This window comes from Colobus angolensis, unplaced genomic scaffold (assembly GCF_000951035.1).
Source record: "Colobus angolensis palliatus isolate OR3802 unplaced genomic scaffold, Cang.pa_1.0 Scaffold8, whole genome shotgun sequence".
Lineage (NCBI taxonomy): Eukaryota > Metazoa > Chordata > Mammalia > Primates > Cercopithecidae > Colobus > Colobus angolensis.
In genome coordinates this window covers 8,575,290-8,596,080 of record NW_012121820.1, presented here as the reverse complement: position 1 = coordinate 8,596,080, position 20,791 = coordinate 8,575,290, and the positions used below count along the sequence as shown (strand labels likewise).

Genomic DNA, 20,791 nt, shown 5'->3' with positions numbered 1-20,791 from the left:
AGTAATTAGCATAGTATCCAATAGGTGATTTGTTGATCTTTTCCCTTCTCCCACTCTCTACCCTCCAGTAATCCTCAGTGTCTGTTGTTCTCCTGTATGTACTCATATGTGTTTGTTGTTTAGATAAGTGAGAACATGCAGTATTTTTTTTTTCTTTTTCTTTTTTTTTTTTGAGATGGAGTCTTGCTTTGTCTGTCGCCCACGCTGGAGTGCAGTGGTGTGATCTCGGCTCACTGCAACCCCCATCTCTTGAATTCATGCAATTCTCCTGCCTCAGCCTCCTAAGTAGCTGGGATTACAGGCATGTGCCACCACACCCAGCTAATTTTTGTAATTTTAGTAGAAACAGGGTTTCACCATGTTGGCCTGGTCTCGAATTCCTGACCTCAAACAATGCTCCCACCTTGACCTCCCAAAGTGCTGGGATTACAGGCGTGAGCCACTGTGCCTGGCCTCAGTATTTGTTTTTCTGTTCCTGTGTTAGTTTGCTTAAGATAATGGTCTCCAGCTCCATCCATGTTGCTGCAGAGGACATGATCTTGTTCTTTTTTATGGCTTCATAGCATTCCGTGTTGTGTACGGACCATATTTTCTTTATCCAGTCTACCGTTGATGAGCATTTAGGTTAATTCCATGTCTTTGCTATTGGGAATAGTGCTGTGATGAACATAATTGTGCACGTGCCTTCATGGTAGAATGATTTATATTCCTTTAGGCATATACCCAGTAATGGGATTGCTGGGCCAAATGGTAATTCTGCTCCAAGTTCTTTGAGGAATCACCACACTGCTTTCTGCGATAGCTGAACTAATTTATATTCTCACCAGTAATGTGTAAGCATTCCCTTTTCTCCACAACCTCACCAGCATCTGTTATTTTTTGACTTTTTGGTAATAGCAAAATATTCTGACTGATGTGAGACAATAATCTCACTGTGGGGTTTTTGTTTTTTTTTGGGGGGGTGGGGGACACAGAGTCTTGCCTCTGTCACTCAGGCTAGAGTGCAGTGGTGTGATCATGGCTCACTGCAGCCTCGACCTCTCGAGTTCAATTGATCCACCCACCTCAGCTTCCTGAGTAGCTGGGACTACAGGAATATGCCACTACACCTGGCTAATTGTTTTTGTAGAGATGGGGTTTCACCATGTTTCCCAGGTTGGTCGCAGACTCGTAGGCTCAAGTGATCTGCCCACCTCAGCCTCCCAAAGTGTTGTGATTACAGGTGTGAGTCACTGCACCTGGGCTCATTGTGGTTTTGATTTGCATTTCTCTAATAATTAATGATGTTGAGCACTTTTTAATATGTTTGTTGGCCACTTTCTTTTGGAAAGTGTCTGTTTATGTCCTCTGCCCACTTTTTAACAGGAAGGTTTGTTTTTTGCTTGTAAATTCGTTTAAGTTCCTTATAGATTCTGGATATTAGATCTCTGTTGGATGCATAGTTTGCAAATATTTTCTCCCATTCTATAAGTTGTCTGTTTGCTCCCTTGATAGTTTCTCTTGCTGTGCAGAAGCTCTTTAGTTTAATTTTGTCTCATTTGTTGATTTTTGTTTTTGTTGCAGTTGCTTTTGGTGTCTTAATCATGAAATCTGTGCCAGGTCCTATGTCCAGAGTGGTATTTCCTAGGTTATCTTCCATGGTTTTTATAGTTTTAGATTTTACATTTAAGTCTTTAATTTATTTTGACTTGATTTTTGTATATGGTATAAGGAAGGGGTCCAGTTTTAATCTTCTGCATGTGACTAGCCAGTTATCCCAGGACCATTTATTGAATAGGTAGTCCTTTCCCCATTGCTTTTGTCAGCTTTGTCAGTGATCAGTTGGTTGTAGGTATGCAGCCTTATTTCTAGGCTCTCTGTTCTGTCCCATTAATCTGTATGTCTGTCCTGTACCAGTGCCATGCTGGTTTGTTTACTGTAGCCTTGTAGCATAGTTTGAATTGGGTTAAGCCAACTTCAAACCTGAAGCTTTGTTCTTTTTGCTTAGGATTACCTTGGTTTTTTGGGCTTTTTTAAAACTTCCTTATGAATTTTTAAACTGTTTTTTCTATTTCTGTGAAGAATATCATTAGTAATTTGATAGGAATAGCATTGAATCTGTAAATTGCTTTGGGCAGTATAGCCATGTTAACAATGATTCTTCCCATCGATGAGCATAGAATGTTTTTTCATTTGTTGGCATCATCTTTGATTTCTTTGAGCACTGTTTTATAATTCTTTAAGTAGAGATCTTTCACTTCCCTGGTTAGCTGTATTCTATTCACATATCTTTCATTTCCATGGTATTTTATTTTATTTTATTTTTTTGGCTATAGTGAATGGAATTGCATTATTGATTTGGTTCTCAGTTTGGATGTTGGTGTATAAGAATGCTACTTATTATATTTTTGTACATTGATTTTATGTACTGAAACTTTGCTGAAGTGGTTTATCAGATCAAGGAGCTTTTGGGCAGAGTCTGTAGGGTTTTCTATGTATAGAATTGTATTTTCTGCAAACAGATAGTTTGACTTCCCTTCTTCCTGTTTGGATGTCTTTTATTTCTTTCTCTTGTCTCATTGCTCTGGGAGGACTTCCAGTACTTTGTTGAATGTGAGTGGTGAGAAAGGGCATCCTTGACTTGTTCTGGTTTTCAGAGGGAATGCTTCCAACTTTTGCCCATTTAGTATGATGTTGGCTGTGGGTTTTTAGTAAATGGGTCTTACTATTTTGAAGTATGTTTCTTCAGTTACTAGTTTGTTGAGGGTTTTTTTTTTTTTTTTAACATGAAGGGATGTTGAATTGCATCAGAAGCCTTTTCTGTATCTGCGATAATCATGTGGTTTTTGTTTTTAGTTCTGTTTGTGTGATGAATCACATTTATTGATTTGTGTATGTTGAACCAATCTTGCATCCACCACTTGATAGTGGTGGATTAACCTTTTTATGTGCCGCTGAATTAGATTTGCTAGTATTTTGTTGAGGATTTTTGCATCTATGTTCCTCGAGAAAAATGGCCTGAAGTGCTTGGTTTTTGTTGTTTTTGTTGTTGTTGTTTTTTCTGTTGTTGTTGTATCTCTGTCAGGTTTTGGTGTCTGGATGATAGACATAGATGGATGCCTCATAGAATAGATTAGGGAGGAGTCCCTCCTCCTCAATTTTTTGGAATAGTTTCAGTAGGATTGGTACTGTCTCTTCCTTACACATCTGATGGAATTCTGCTGTGTATCCATCTGGTCCTGGTTCTACGTTTTGTAGCTTGTGTGTATAGAGGTGTTCATAATAGGTTCTGGGAGTTTTTTGTATTTCTGTGGGGTCAGTGGTAATGTCCTCTTTGTCATTTCTGATTTTGTTTATTTGGATCTTCTCTCTTTTTTTATTGGTCTAGCTAGTGGTCCATCTATCTTATTATTATTATTATTTTTTTTTTCAGGAAACCAACTGCTGGATTCAATGAGCTTTTGCATGTTTTTTCACATCTCAGTTTCCTTCAGTTCAGCTTTGATTTTGGTTATTTATTTTTGTTAGCTTTGGGGTTGGTTTGCTCTTCTTTCTCTATTTCCTCTAGTTTATATGAGTAAGCCTTATTTTACTTAATAATGGCCCCAAAGCATAAGAGTTGTGATGCTGGCAATTTGGATTTGCCAAAGAGAAGCTATAAAATGCTTCCTTGTCTTACAGTGCCTAATTTAAAAATTAAACTTTATCATAGGTATATATGTATAGGAAAAAAATTGTATGTGTGTGTATATATATACACACACACACATTATATACACACACATATATCTGTACACACACACAAACACACACACACACACATATCTAGCTAGATAGCACGAAATATATATCTGTGGTTTTGGACATCCACTGGAATGTATCCCTTGTGGATAGGGGGACTACTGTATCACAAAAACTAACAGTATGCAAGTACTTCATATTTTATAAAATGTTATTTAAAGAAGAAAACTTGTTTTTTGTGTTTGCCATTTATTAAATCATATTCTTTATACATATGCATGTGTACACACACAATGTACTGAGTCTCCTCTCTAGGCTCTGTGGACAAAGTCTTTGGTCTTATTGCTTATTTGGTCTCATTGGGTCTTATTTGAACCCAGTCTTCTAAGAGATCCATGTCAGAGGTCTTGTCATTACATCACCATGCCTACTTGAAGCCAGATTTCTTTGATTCACCCAGGCTTATGATCTGCATTTCATTCCAATCTTCTTGGTAAATACTTTTTATATATGTGGCCAAGTTTTCTTTGTTTGGAATTCTGATAATGAGAATTACAAGTGTTGATTAATTATAAACCTAAAATGAGATTGAGGCAATTGTTAACTCATCATGGTTTTGCTGCTTTCCCTCCTTATTGGAGAAGAATTAGGAAGACTTCATAGGGGACTGATGGAAGAATAATTTGCCATGACCATAATTTGAGTCAGAGAAAGTCTCTTATTAAAATTCCCATAAGGCTCATTTAAGGAGCAAGGTCTTTTGAAACGAATGGTGTGGTACTTACTTAATCGCAAAAGTTATGATTTGATTGTCATCTTCTTTGATTTTTCTGCTTGGCTTTCTGTCATCTGATGAGAGATTACTACATTACCTGAGAATCTCATCTTATTAGAGTCACCTCTCCCTAAACTAGAATCCATTCCTAAATAGTAACATTTTCACATCAAGAAAGAGTTAGTATCCTCGGTACTAAATTAGTGCTCTAGATGCCTTTTGACTGCCTTTGTACATTTTTGTTGTTGCTGCACTTTTCCGGACTTTCTAGTGGCCGGTGTTGAGGTATGGGATGGTATGTTGGTGGCTTCATTCAACTTTTTAGCTTCTATCAAGCTTCCCTATCATCTTGCTAAATTCCAAAGGTGTGTTCTTTCCTCATTCTTGGTCACAATAAAACATTACCTGAGACGGGATCAGCCTGACTCGCCCATCCGGAAGGGATGATGTGTTTGAGAAATCTTGTTTGTGACACTGGAGGAAGAATTGTAAGTGTTTATATATGATATATATGGAATTGAAGCTTGTCCTTAAAAGCTCTGGCAATTGTCTCTTTGATCGCTTTTAGGGACAATAGACTTTTGAGGTGAGGGTCTGTAGTGGCAGAGGAATAGAACTTTGAAATAGGCCTAAACCCTGTACTTTGGATATGGGCCAGACCCATTTGTGTTCCCTATGGGACTGGTTGACAAGGGAAGAGGAAACTCTACTGTACATTCTCATGTGTTTAGTGTAGCTTGACTCTGCTGATTCAAGATGGGCTAATTGTCAGTGTAATTCCTATGAATTATCTCTGTGATGAAATATCAGCTGGAGCAGTAGGTCTCTGGGCCAGTTATGCAGCCAACTTTGAAAAATGGTATGATTCAGAATTTCAGAGTTGCTAAGGTGATTTGAAAAGAAATCAGTTCCCATCAGTCTTCATTATTCATAGTGATGCTGGGAATCAGGCCTTTCCTGTGGCCTGGCCCAGAGGAAATAAACTGGATGAATATGATTTAGGCTTTCTTATATAGAGTTCACTAGAGCTGCCTCTGTGTATGTGGTATGTGTCCTGTACCGTGTTGTGAGCTCATCTTAGAGCAACAGCAGCTATTATTTACAGTACATACTTCCTCCATTTTCCAAAAAAGGATATAAGGTGGTAGCCCTCACTCACCCACTTTCTTTCTGGTGGATGCATGACATTATGTTATATACTTTACAAATACCTCCAAACCTCACAACCGCCCTTGTAGAATAAATAATGTCCTCCGTTGAAAAATGAGAAAATTGAGGCACATATTAGATGATTTATGCAAAGGCACCCAACTACCAAGGGCAGAACTCGTATGGAACCCGGTCCATCTGACTTAACACCAGTGCTCTTGCCCCTAACCTGAGCTGCTTCTCTGACAGGTATATTGCCCTTTATATTCATGTTGCCCAGCAGTGTTCCTGGCCTAGTGTAGCTGCCAGTGAGGTTGGTTGCTTTGATTTGAATCATATTCAGCACCTGGAGTCACTGCACCTTAGCAGCAGCACCATGTGTGTAGTAGGCACTTGGCATTTCTATGTGAACAAAAGCAGCACAGTACACAGCATACCCATTTTCACAGATGAGAAAACAGAATCTCAGAGAGGACAAGTAACTTGCCTAAAGTCACCCATTACCACTAGTGGCATTTCTGAATGTGAGGGCCATCTGATGTATCTAATGTCAGCTAAATTCATAATTCTTCCAGTCTTCCACATTTTTCACAAACACACCCCCATTTCCAGAAACTCTTCAGGTTTCTTCCAATTGCTTGTTGTCTTTTCTAATTCCTTGTATTACTTCGGTTAAATTCTTTTCCCACTCTTATCCTCAGTGAACCTCATCTCTAAAAGGAGGATAATGATGATACCTACCTTACAGATGGATTAAATAAAATAGTGCAGATAAAATGCTGAGTTCAGCACCTAACAGATGCAAATGGTGAAGTAATTAACATACTTCTTCCATATCTATGTGTAGAATCCAACAGTAAGACAGCATTTGTATCCTGCTAACAGAGTGAGGCTGAACTTTAAAAATATGTCTACTTTAAAATACAACACATTTCCAAAGATCACATATTTTAAGAGAAATCTCATCTGCACAAATGTTGTTGCTTTTACTTGTTCAGACATCCTTTGGCAGACATCAGACCTCATTACGCTGGGTAAAGGTGATGTGAGGGAAGTCTAGGTGTAAGATAATAGTGAGTGAGTGAGTGCCCATAACACATTAGTACTGTCAGGCTCAGAGCCCATCCTCTTCCTTTACCCAAGCCTGATGTGTTGCTTAGCCTTATTATGGCAAGGAATTTCTAAATAACCATGATTAAGAGGCTTATTTTAGTTTTTTCTTCCACTGTGATCTCTCCCAGAAAGAGACTCAGAAATCCTTGTACTTGGTCTGATCTCTTCAGCAAAACCCACCTTCAGTAGCAAGTCTGTGGCTGTAGAGTTGGCCTTTACTTTGTCTTGTCCAGCGGGATCCTGTCTCTTATTCTTTTGATGATCTCATTCTTCCGAAGTGTATTTCTTATAACAGAAGTTCTTTTTGTTTGAATAAACAGTTTAAATGGACATGCCTTTAGAGATAACTGAGCCAGGACTGGAGCCCTGCTTCTTATCAGACAGTAGAAAACACAGACATTTTCTTTAAGTGAACAGAGATTTCCTTTGATTTCAAAAGAATATTGGGGGGAATTACTTTTAAGTTTAAAAGCTCCTTGAGGGCAGAACTCACTTCTCATTCTACACTGACTCTTCTCAGCACCCATCCAGAACCTTGCTGTACATGATGATGCCCTGTATAAGCTGGCTTCATTCATTTCAGTGGCTTTTGTTCTTATTTGACTAGAAATGAAGGATAATTTATTCATTTCTTCAACCAGTATTGTGTTTAGCATAGTAAACAAGACAAGGTCAATCCCTTTCAGAACTTATATCCTAGTAAGAGAGACAAGTAAAAGAAAATAAATACAAATAATTACAAGGTGCATGATTGTTTTGAAGAAAACAAGAGGGCTGAGATAGAGAATAGTGGAGAGGAGGCAGCCTTTCTAGATAAGATGGTCAGAAAAGGCTTGCCTGCATCTTCTGAGGAGTTGACATCTAAACTAAAACCTGTAGGATAAGGAAGAACAGGGCCTGAACCATGCAGGCAGAAGATTCATTAACTCTGTAAGTCACTGAGGCTGGAAAAAGTATGGCCTGTTTGAGGATCTAAAATAAAGTGTAGCTGTAGGGTCCTGAGCAAAGGAGAGAGTAATAGGTTATAAAGTCAGAGGGGAGGCAGGAGCCACCCATATGAGGCCCTTATAGCCACTGATGAGTTGGATTTTATTCTCAGTGCAATAGGAAAGAAACTTAAGGCTGATGTGATTAGATTCATTTCTGTATTTTTAATTATGTTTGTTGCTGTGAGATGATGATAGCCTGGACCAAGGTAGATGGAGGTGGAAAAAAGTGGTTGGGTTTGAGTTATACCAATGTTTCAGGGACAAAATTGATAGGACTGCTAAAGGCAGGAGGCGGGGGTGAGGGAAAAGGAAGGATCGGGGATGATTTTGAGCAAATGGAAGGATGGTGATACCATTCCTGAGATGGGGAAGACTGGAGAGTAAGGAGACAAGATTTGGTGATGAGGAAGGGATGTGACTCAAGAGTTTTGCTTTGGATGTGTTAAGCTGCAGATTCTATTAGCGCGGTGGCTCACACCTGTAATCCCAGCACTTTGGGAGGCTGAGGTGGGCAGATCACCTGAGGTCAGGAGTTTGAGACCAGCCTGGCCAACATGGTGAAACCCTCTCTCTTAAAAATACAAAAATTAGGCCAGGCGCGGTGGCTCACGCCTGTAATCCCAGCACTTTGGGAGGCCAAGATGGGCGGATCACGAGGTCAGGGGATCGAGACCATCCTGGCTAACACGGTGAAACCCCGTCTCTACTAAAAAATAGAAAAAACTAGCCGGGCGAGGTGGCGGGCGCCTGTAGTCCCAGCTACTCGGGAGGCTGCGGCAGGAGAATGGCGTGAACCCGGGAGGCGGAGCTTGCAGTGAGCTGAGATCCGGCCACTGCACTCCAGCCCGGGCGACAGAGCGAGAAAAAATACAAAAATTAGCCGGGCGCAGTTGCAGGCACCTGTAATCCCAGCTACTTGGGAGGCTGAGGCAGGACAATCACTTGAACCCAGGAGGCGCTACTTGGGAGGATGAGGCAGGACAATCACTTGAACCCAGGCAGAGGTTGTAGTGAGCCAAGATCTTGCCACTGCACTCGCCTGAGGGACCCAGCCAGACTCCGTCTCAAAAAAAAAAAAGACAACTATCAGATCTCGTCAGATTTACTATCATTAGAATAGCATGGGAAAGACCTGACCATGCTATTTAATTACCTCCCACCGGGTCCCTCCCATAACATTTGGAATTGTGGGAGCTATAATTCAAGATGAGATTTGGGTGGGGACACAGCCAAACCATATCACAGATTTTCACGAGATAATCAGGGACTGAAATATCCAGCTGCTTGAGCTGTTTTTGGGTTGGGGCTCAGGAATCTGTATTTTTAGCAAATGATTCTGATACAGGTGATCCATAGGTCATACACTGAGAAACATTGAGTCTGGAAAGACTTCTGGCTGGATTGAGAATTTGCTGCTTCAAGATTCTGGCTGTAGCAAAACTATAGCACCACAGTTATTTTACTGCAAGATATCCATTTGAAATATATTTATGCCACCAAGGACCAGGAAGGTGAAATGCTACACTTGGCGCCATGAAACTATTGTCTGAGCTTGTTTTTTTGGAAAAATCCATATCTGGATGATATGACTGAGTCATCAGCAGTGCCTGGCTGGCTGTGTTCTAATAGGTCAGATGTAACTTAAGCCCCAAAGTTCTTAGGACAGCCATAAATTAGTCTGAAGGTGGCTGAGATAAAGCAAGGGTACTTGTCGCCCCCAGATTAGAATCAAGGGCAACAAAGCTGCCTGGAAATCGGAAACCTAGGAGAAGGTTTAGACCAGAGACAGGCAGCAATACTTTCTGAGAATTTTACTAACAGAAAAATAAGGAAGATACAGAATCATGTTTATCAAACTTGAGGATTTATAAGAAATACCTGTATAGCTTCTTTGTTTTTGTTTATTTTTATTGTTATCTATTTATTTTTGAGACAAGGTCTTGCTCTGTTGCCCAGACTGGAGTGCAGCGGCTCAGTCACAGCTCACTGCAGCCTCGGAGTGGGCTCAAGCGATCCTCCCATCTCAGCCTCCTAAGTAGCTGGGACTATAGGTGTGCACCACTACACCTGGCTAATTTTTTTTTCCCCCATAGAGATGGGATCTCACTTGTTGCCCAGGCTGGTCTGGAGTTCCTGGGCTCAAGCAGTCCTCCCACCTAAGTCTCTGAGAGTTCTGGGATTCAGGCATGAGCCACCATGCCTAGTGTGAATAGCTTCTTCAAAATGTAAAATCCTGTGCTTCCCCTCCCAGGGAGTCTGATTAAGTAGCTTTGGGTTGGGGCTCAGGAATCTGTATTTTTTGCAAGTGATTCTGTTACATGTGATCCATAGGTCATACACTGAGAAACATTGAGTCTGGAAAGACTTCTGAGATCATCTAGTTAGCCCTGTCTTACAAATGGGGAAATTAAGGTCTAAGGAGGAGAAGGGGCTTGCCCAAAGTTGCAGAACAAGTTGCCAAGTCAGTGCAGCTCCACTAACGTACATTTCTTTATTTTGCAATTTACTCTTCATCCTAGTGGCTAGATGAAAAGCAAGTCTACCCTCCTAATTCCCAGCTCCCCTTCTTTCACGCTATTTTTTATTTTCTTTTTTTCCAGAGCACCTTCTAGTATGATAATAATTTACTAATTTACTGTGTTTATTGCTATTTTCCTTGCTTCACTAAAATGTAAGTTTCACAAGAGCTCTGATTTTTGTTTGTTTTTTTTCACTAGAGTAACCTATGTGCCTCGAACAGCACCTGACCCATAGTAGGTGTTCAATGAGTATTTATAAATAGATGGGTGAAAAATATTTTGTTAAACTGTACGTAAGTTAACAGGTATTATGTACCAGCCCTTAGGCATTAGCACAGAATAGAGTAGAATATTTTCTTTTTCACATTTTATTCTAGTTTGAATTAGAGGTTACAGAAACAGCTTCTTTATTTAAGGTTAATTAGAGACCAATCATATATACAATAATAATATATGAATAAGAATAGCAACAATAACAACAGTGATAACTTCCACTTATGGAATATTTATCTGCTCAACACATACCATATGAAGTTCTGAGCTAAGACCATCAGACCATTGTCTCATGTAAGTCTTAGTACAGCCCCAGGGTGGAGGAACGAACTAGTATTGTCTGTTTTCCAAAGGAGGAAACCGAGGCTCCGGACGTGAAATTACTGTTTAAGGTTACATAGCCAGTATGGATTTAGGACCTGTGATCCCAAGGATTACATTCTTAACTACCAGTTACATTCAGTATTAGGCTTGGGGAATTCTCTCTTTGCAGAAGGAATTGAAAATGCCAAAGACTAGGCAAGCATTGCTATTCGGGGTGTCCTTGGGCCAAGAACACCAACCTCTAAGGTAGTATAAAACCACAGGCTGGAAAGATGCATTTTTTTTTTCAGTCCAACTTTCCAGCATTTACCCATACTCTCAAGTCTTCCATACTCACATTACAAAGAACCTTTCGTCTTGAACTATTAGGGTTTTCTCACTTCTCAGACACCCTTTCTGAAGCAGGCCAAGGAAAATTCCTGTGGTGACAGGCCATTTCTAGGGAGGCCACTGTAGCACTTCACACTTGCTCTCACCCCACCCACTCAAGGAAGGGTAGACAGACAGAGGGCCCTTCACCCAGCTCCTATACTACTTTCCTGTGGAGACCTCAGGAAGGGGCCAAGGATCATGATTTTCTAAATGTGGGCACAACAGACCTCTTGTAAGACTTTGAGTTCTTGAAACACTGTACCTATTAAACTGGTTGTGAGCACACAGAATAAAGTATCACCACCCACTGTGGATAATGTCAGCATTCATTCCCACCCCTGACAGCCAAGACTGGCCCAGCTTGGAATCATTGAACACTCCACACGCATGGCAGCAGAGCCCCTTGCCCCACAGCTGCAGACACAGGTTGAACACTGGTGCACCCATGGGCTTTTATGAAGAGAGAGGCTTGTAACACCCATTGCTGTCTTCACACACACAGTGCACCAGGTACTGTGCTGAGAACTTTACAGCCGTGATTTCATTTAATTCTTATAATACATGTGATGAGGCACTGCTATCCCACTTCTGTAGATGGGGAAGGCCTGGAGAGATTGGTAACTTGACAAGAGTCTCATGGCATCTGCAACAGGCAGAACCACATTTTAAACAAAGGTTGAGTTAGTTCTAAAACCTGTGCTTTGCTAGTCGACTCTTCTGCAACACTGGTTAAGAGCATGGACTCTAGAGCCACGCTGCCTGGATTTGAGTCTTTTTTTTTTTTTTTTTAATTGAGACGGAGTCTCGCTCTGTCGCCCAGGCTGGAGTGTAGTGGCCAGATCTCAGCTCACTGCAAGCTCCGCTTCCCGAGTTTACGCCATTCTCCTGCCTCAGCCTCCCGAGTAGCTGGGACTGTAGGCACCCGCCACCTCGCCTGGCTAGTTTCTTGTATTTTTTTAGCAGAGACGGGGTTTCACCGTGGTAGCCAGCATAGTCTCGATCTCCTGACCTCGTGATCTGCCCCTCTCGGCCTCCCAAAGTGCTGGGATTACAGGCTTGAGCCACCGCGCCTGGCCAGATTTGAGTCTTGACTCTGCCACTTACTAGTTGGGAGACATTGGGCAGGTTACTTAGCTACCCTCCTCCTTGGGCTGTTCATCTGTAACATTTGGATAATAATGTCCTCGTAGCATGGGTTGCTGTGAGGATTAAAAGAATCCATATATGTAAAGCACTCAGTGTCTGGTGCATACAAAGCACTAAATGCCAGCCATTATTATTAATTTATATATCAACTCCTTTTTTCCCTCTAGATGATAGAAATTAATCTCAGGAGTTTGAGGTTTTTCTAACTACCCACCCTTACCCCCAACCCCTGCCAGGGGTTGCATCTGTATTCCCAAGGGGCTTAGATTGTTACCTGGCATATAGTAGCCTCAAGGAAATGCTGGTGATGATAATATGGCAGTGCCAAGACATTGGGGGTGTGGGAAGGCAAGGTTAGGGGATGGCATCTGCGCCTTGTCAGCATCTATCTTCCATTGTGTATCCTGAAAGTGGGAAAGGCGCTGTCCAGATAGATGCTCATCTTGTGGACAGAACAAAAACGGGGAGGCAACCATTATTTCACATACAGCAAGTTACCGTTAATGCCGTAATAGTGAATCTATATTTAATTAATTTAAAAGATAGGGGAGGTAAGAGTATTATTCACTAAGTTCTTGGTCAAGGCACATTAAATCAAAGCGGTTAGCACTTAGAACTCTCCCGGGGATACATTATCTCAGACAAGCTTCAAGGTATGCCTTTCTTTGGAATGAATTGTCACTTTTCAACCAACACCACCCAACCTGTGATCTGACCACAGTGTCTTCCTCCTGTCTCCCTTCCCTCTGGGTGCCTGGGAGGGCTGGGCTTCTCCACTGTTCTGCCACCGATGTAAGCTTTGTTGTGACTATACTTTCCACTTCTCTTCTAGCTTAAGAGTTGGACAGTGGAGGACCTTCAGAAGAGGCTGTTGGCCCTGGACCCCATGATGGAGCAGGAGATTGAAGAGATCCGGCAGAAGTACCAGTCCAAGCGGCAGCCCATCCTGGATGCCATTGAGGCTAAGAAGAGACGGCAACAAAACTTTTGAGCAAGGCCAGGCTGTGAGGGCCCCAGCTCCACCCAGGCTTTGGGTGAATTCTGGATGGCTTGCCTCACATTTTTTAGCCAGCACTTCTACTCTGTCGTCTCTCCACAGCACCTTTGTGAACTCAGGAATGTGCGCCAGTGGGAAGGGCTCTCTTGACAGCCAGCGTGCCATCTTGATGTGTGTATGTACATTGGTCAGGTATATTATTTCAAAGGATTTATATTGGCGCTTTTAACTCAGAGTTTTAAACCCCAGAAACAGAGACTCCTAGTTGAGTGATAGCTGGGAAAGTTTTACATTGTCTGTTTGTTTTTCATCTCCCAATAGCTTTCAATTGTTCTTTCTGGAAGACTTTTAAAAATATATATAAATATGCATATATATATATAAATTATAAATAGATTCCCCACTCAGTGTGGTGGCATCTCTGTACAGGTACAGTTTTAAACAGTTTGCCTCTTCTGTAAGATTATGGTACTGTGGAACATGAGGGCAGAGGACACCGGGAGGCTGTTAGGGGGCCACTGAATCCCAGGAGCCAGCCTCCCACTTTGCAGGGCTGCATTTAAAAAGTAGGTTTGGGATAGTTCTTTTACCATGGTTTCAGCCTTGTGTGGTCATCACTGGCTTCTGGAGCTACTGGTGATGTCCAAGGGAAAGCTTTGAGAGTTTGTGTTTACTCCTTGAGTCCCAGGAGAAGCCTGGTACCCTCTTTGCAAATTGGCCTTTGCTCTTTCAATGCCTTTCATCCATCTCCACTCTCTCAACTGCCTAAAGTCACAGCACAGATACTGCCCAGTGCCTTAAGAGGAGACATGATCCACTGAGGGGATAGGTCTACCAGGAACTCTCAGCAAACACAGGGCTGTGTTCAGTCCATAAAGGAAAAGCATTTTCAAAGCTCTCATTGTTCATGTAAAAATCATACACGTGGCATTTTGCTCCCCATTCCTTACACACAGGGGTAGAAGGGATTGCTTTTGTGACTCACATTCAGATATGTGACTGTTTTCTTTTCTCTTTCACTGCTAAGCAGCCTGAAAAGGATAAATGAATATTAGACTAAGATTTGTTCTCCAGGAGGCTCAAGCTGAACACACAGAATGTCAGAGCTGGAAGGGACTATAGAGATCATCTGATCTGACCCTCTTGTACGGATGATCAGAAAACTGAGGTGTAGAGGGGAATGGCAAAAATCACAAAGCAAGTTAGCATAAAAGCTTGGACTAGAATTCAGGGTCCTCACTCCCAGGCCACTGAACCATGCAGCCCCTTCTTTGGGGGAAGAGACCTGTGTCAGTCTTGGTTAATTATTCCAGGGAACCTTGCTGACAGAAACTTGCTCTTGCCTTGTCTCTTCAGTAGGTATGACCTGGCTGTAAAAAGATTGCCTAGACGAGCCAGATCATTCAGTTTTAGCAAGTCGTTGAGCTCCGCAACATCTGCCAGATATAGCAGACAAGCACCCATGGAGGCAGGTTTCGGGCCTGAAGCAGATCAGAGGGCTTTGCAAAAGACAGCATAGAGCCATCTTCCTGCAACTTTACCTCTTTCCCTCAGATGGGGAGCCATGACAGGCTTGCACCTCAGGATACTGTAATTTGACTCCATAATTGCTTTTGCTCCTGAAACCTGGGAATCAATGGAAAGGCAGGGAATGTGCCTCTTCTGTGGCCAGGTTCTGTTATTTGCAATTAAAGCAAGTTTTTAAAAAATGCAAGAGGCAGTTGTTAGTTTTCAGGGCTTGGCCACTGAAATAGCTATGTGGCAGATACTGAAAACAGAGGACAATTTGAGGATCTTGCTGGAATAATAAATGGCAGCTACTATTTGTTGAGCACCTATTATATATCAGGCACTGAGCTGGGTAGGCTCTAAACTTCATGATAACCCTATGACTTAACTACTTTATCTCCATTTTGTAGATGAAGTAATAAGTTCAGAGAGTGATTCCTTCCCAAGGTCATGCAGCTAGTAAATGATAGAATCAGGACTCATAGCATCACTATAGGGGAGCAATATTTACACAAAAAAGGAGAGGCACAAGCCTATTTAAAATAAAGTGACCACCTTTTCTTGCATAGACTAACTCTAACTGGCATTTTTAGGTTGGAAAGACAGCTGAATTAGTTAAGTCTGATAGCCAAGTAAGTCTTAAAAACCAAAGCATCCACGGTGCATACCCCTGCACCATTTGCTGTGCGAATTAATAGTTCTGTCTCTCTCTCTCTCTTTTCTCTTTTTATTTTTTGAGACAGATTTTCGCTCTTGTCGCCCAGGCTGGAGTACAATGGCACGATCTCGGCTCACTGTAACCTCGCCCTCTTCAAGCGATTCTCCTGCCTCAGCCTCCTGAGTAGCTGGGATTACAGCATTTGTCACCATGCCTAGATTTTTTTTTTTTTTTTGTATTTGTAGTAGAGATGGGGTTTCACCATGTCAGTCAGGCTGGTCTTGAACTCCTGACCTCAGGTAATCCACCCGCCTCGGCCTCCCACAGTGCTGGGATTATAGGCATGAGCCACCGCTCCTGGCCTCTCTTTCTTTTTTAAACAAAGAACTTTGCACTTGGCCAGACAGGAGGAGAAAGCCCATTTTCTCCCTTCCTAAGCTAGATCCAAATAAAAGAAAGTTCAGTTTCCCCATAACCATTCTTGAGTCATGAACTTTGATCTGGAGTTTGTTTTGTTTCAGGCATGTGTGCACCCAGCTTGCTGATCCAACAAAGTCTATTGCTTACCAGCTTGATGGAGCCTTTTGGCCAGAAGTCAGTTTGTTTTGGATCAGAGAAATTTCCTGACAAGGTGTATTTGTTTTCTAGTGACAGAAAGGCAAAGGAGCAAGTCCTAGTTTTTTGTTGTTGTTGTTAAATACTAAATTTAAGATATATCAGCTTGCTTTCCTTGAGCCTTGGGCTTCAGTCATTGCTTGAGCATTTGCAACTTGAGCTTCCAGGGAAATTTGAGGTCCTCGTTTGTTCTCTGCTTTCAAGAACAATGACCTGATTCTGTCTTAAAAAAAAAAAAAAAAAAAAAAATCGTCTGATCCCTTTTTTTTTTTTTTTTTTTTGAGATGGAGTCTTGCTCTGTCGCCCAGGCTGGAGTGCAGTGGTGCCATATCAGCTCACTGCAACCTCCATCTCCCGGGTTCAAGCAATTCTCCTGCCTCAGCCTCCCAAGTAGCTGGGACTACAGGCGCTGCTCCACCACGCCTGGCTAATTTTTGTATTTTTAGTAGAGACAGGGTTTCACCATATTAGCCAGGTGGGTCTTGAACTCCTGACCTTGTGATCCACCTGCCTTGGCCTCCCAAAGTGCTGGGATTACAGGTGTGAGCCACCGTGCCCAGCCAAAAATCTCAGAATTCTTTAAAAATATCTTAATTGCTCCATCAGTAATTTTGAAGCAGAAATTTTGAATTTCCTTTTTTTTTTCTTTTTTGTCCTTTTCCCCTAGCTACCAATTGGATGGATGAATGTTTGACGGGGAAGAGGAAGGGTGGGAGGATGCATGGATGAGTGGATGAGTGGATCAATAGACATATTGATAAATAGAACCAGTCATCTGAAGCAACTTGAGAATTGTAGCCTTAACTCCTTGAGACTATAGATTTCGATCCAGGAAACATTTAGCACCTGCCAGATGCCAGAAATTTATACCATTTAAAACTCAGTAAGTCTTTTCAATATCAGGAATGAGAGAAGTGACATCATGATACATCCTATGGGTATTAAAAAGCCAATAGAATATTATGAATAATTTTTTGCTAATAAATTTAACAACTTCAACAAAATAGACAAATTCCTTGAAAAATAAAAAGTACCAAAATTCATTCAAGAAGAAATAGATACCAGCCTGAGCAACATGGCGAAGTCCCATCTCTACAAAAAAAAAAATTAGCTGGGCTCGGTGGCACACACCGGTAGTCCCAGCTGGTCAGGAGGCTGAGGTGGGAGGATCACCTGAGCCCAGGGAGGTCGAGGCTGCAGTGAGCCATGGTCTCACCACTGCACTCCAGCCTGCATGACAGAATGAGACCCTGTCTCAAAAAAAAAAGAAGAAGTAGATAATCTGAATAGCCCTATATCTATAGAAACTTAATAGTGCTGGGAGATACAGGTATTATTATCCTCATTTTACAGATGTGAAAATTGAGGCTCGGAGAGGTAAAGTCTGTTGCTCAAGGTCATGTGGCTAGAATATGGCAGAGCCAGGATTCAAATCCAGGTCTTCTGATTCTTATTCCAGTGTCCTTTCTGGCATACCATGTTGCCTCTAAAGATTGCAGCTCCTTATTTACTAGAAATTTGTTCCTGCCCAATCTACATCTCCACCTCACCCCATCTTTTCTTAAGCACTATGTTTATGTTTTCATCAGTATTATATTCATTGTCTTTGGAATACATGTTCTTGTTTGTGTTTGGAAAAAAATTCTTTTACCAGCTTGCACTCGGACCAACTTGGAAAAAAAAAAAAAAGCTTAAATGCTGTTGCTATGTACAGTTTAAAAATGTGAAGTTTGTAGCTTTAACTTTTTGTAAGAAAATCTAATAACACTGGCTTAAGTGCTGACTTGAAATGCTATTTTGTAAGGTTTGGATGTAAGTAATCAATTGAGGTCAGCAGTTTGTATAAGTATGAGACGTAGCTTCCTCCATTGTCCCCACTCTTTTTTTTTTTTTTTTTAAGTTTGAGATGCTTCCTGTGTTTTTATGTTAGAATTGTTGTTCTCCTTCCTTTCTTCTTCCTATACCTCATCACCTTTGTTTTAAATAAACTGTCCTTTGGACCACAAACCGTTGTTAATGAGAACCTCCATATATAGCCTGGATAATGGTGCTGTGAACAATCTTTGTGACATCGACTCTGTGGTGTGTTTATTCTAAGATCCAAAGCTGGGGAGAGAGGTAGGTAAACTTTTGTTGGGCTTCTGTTGTGTGTCAGGGTACTGAACCAGTTGTCAGGAATATAAAGATGAACCAGACACAGTTCTTGCAGAGCATTTGGGGAGTTAACCAAGCACAAAAACACACAACATTGAACATACCATGGTAGAAGAAGTTACAGGGCCTGTGGATACACAGAAGAGGGAGTGACAGTTCTGCGGGGATGTCCAAGGAAACTCTTCTAGAGGAGACAATATACCTTGAAACTTTAATAACGAAGAACAGATGGCTAGGTTAATAAAGAGTAGGAAGTGAGGGGGAGAAGGCATCCTGGACAGAAGAACCCGCCTGTATAAAGCCTCTAGTGTGAGATGTCGATCACCTTGGAATCCTTCATTCCCACCTGCTGCTGCATGAAGCCAGGCCAGATGTGGCCCAGCATTCAGAGGTGGAGCAGCAGGTTCCTGCCCTGTTATGGCCCATTATTATCCAGGAATGGTTCTCCAGCCTGACCCTGGGTTTTTTTTTTCAGTCTTAAAATTTGACCCCACAGCAGAGAGGGAATAGAGTTACATTGAAAAGTAAGTGTAGTTCTCTTGAGTCAAATTGCTATACAGTATTTAATAGAATAGTTCCACAGTCTGTATGAATAACTGTCAAGTTATTCTGTGGGCCTTTCTTGGAGTGGGGTGATAAGTGTGTTTATCGTTCCCTAATTTACTCACCTCACTCCTTGAAATATTTGATGTACCTTCCTTCCTGTGGCCAGGGTTGATGACAGATGTTCCTTATTGGTCACACTGAGAACCTGTGGCCAGATGAAAGAAAGAAGGAGGGATGAAATAAGTTTATATTTATTAAGCACTTATTATCTGCCAGGCACAATGCAGAGCCATTTAGATGACTTCATTTGTTTTCTCACACACACTCTTAGGTACATGATAGTGTACCCTTTCTATAGACAGACGGACTTTTACAGTGTGCAGTACTGCCCACCAGGGGGTGTTTTGGAAACAGAGGAGAGTGTTTTTGTGGTGACAGCAATTGAGAAGCCCTACCAGCATTTAATGGGCAGGGGCAGGTTTGCTAGATGCTCTGCAATGGATTCTGGGACAGTCCTGCATAACAAACATCTGTCCAGTGTCCAGCACAACATTCAGATGTTCCACTGATTATTGATTTTGGTGAAAATTTTGTTTATAAACGTGATACTAAACCAAAGTTCATTTACATGTAAACACAGAGTACTTTTTATATGGTTTTACTGTGTGTTTTTTTTTTTTTTTTTCTAAAGAATGAACTATGAAGAATGGAGAGTCACTTGTAGTTTGTTTTGTTTGGACCTTTACTAAGAGTTGTTCTCCATTTCAGAAAACCACATCGTCAATGGCAGTGATGATTGTGATTTTTGAGTCACTTGTTCAAGATTAGTTTAGATCTGTAGCTGTTGTTTTCACAGAAATTCTATATAACATGTAAACACATGGTAATTTCAGAGAATGATGAAGTACATTAAAAAGAAAAGAACAGGGTAATGGGATTGAAAGTAACGTGTGCATTGTGTGTGTGTGTGTGTGTGTGTATGTGTAGGGAGAGATGGCTTTATATAGAATGATAACACTTCTGGAGAAACGATGTTTATTTATTTATTTTATTATTATTATTATTATTATTTTGAGACGGAGTCTCGCTCTGTCACCCAGGCTGGAGTGCAATGGCGTGATCTTGGCTCCCTGCATGTTCCACCTCCCGGGTTCACGCTATTCTCCTGCCTCAGCCTCCCAAGTAGCTGGGCTTACAGGCATCTGCCCCCACGCCCAGCTAATTTTTTGTATTTTTAGTAGGGACGGGGTTTCACCGTGTTAGCCAGGATGGTCTTGATCTCCTGACCTCGTGATCTGCCCACCTCGGCCTCCGAAAGTGCTGGGATTACGGGCGTGAGCCACCGTGCCCGGCTGAGGAACGATGTTTATAATGAGACCTGCATGACAAGAAGGAGCCAGCCAGGCTGAGGGAACAGCAAGAACAAAGACCCTGAGATAAGAACAAAAGTTTGGCTTGTTGGAAGAATGGAAGGATTCTTCTCTGGCTGGAACAGCATGTACAAGGTGGGTGAAGGCAAGAATGTTCAGGGCCTTACGGTCCATGGGAAGGGGTTTGGGTGTTACTGCTGATGAGATGGAGAGCCGTCAAAGGGTTTTAAGCAAGGAACTGGCATGATTTATGCATTTTGAAACTATGCCTTCACGAAATAGTGCTCAACTTCAGTCATCAGGAAAATACAGCCAGCCCTCCGTATCCATGGATTCTACATCAACCAATCACAGATCAAAAATATTAGGAAAAGAAAAATGGCCCAGCACAGTGGCTTACGCCTGTAATCCCAGCACTTTGGGAGACTGAGACTGCTGGATCATTTGAGGTCAGAAGTTCAAGGCCAGCTTGACCAACATAGTGAGACCCTGTCTCTACTAAAAATACAAAAATTAGCTGGGTGTGGTGGCATGCCTGTAATCCCAACTACTTGGGAGGCTG

At 41.7% G+C, this 20,791-nt stretch overlaps 1 protein-coding gene across 3 annotated transcripts in view; it reads left to right on the top strand.

Annotated features, from left to right (window-relative positions):
* STK4 (serine/threonine kinase 4) overlaps nucleotides 1–18,171 on the top strand; it is a 113,314-nt gene extending 95,143 nt beyond the window's left edge. For all 3 annotated transcript variants that reach the window (XM_011928971.1, XM_011928972.1, XM_011928973.1), the window contains one exon: nucleotides 13,213–18,171. In XM_011928971.1, the coding sequence (XP_011784361.1) occupies nucleotides 13,213–13,371 (159 nt within the window). In that variant the 3' untranslated portion in view covers nucleotides 13,372–18,171. The remainder of the gene's footprint in view (nucleotides 1–13,212) is intronic.
* Nucleotides 18,172–20,791: the final 2,620 nt, after the last annotated feature.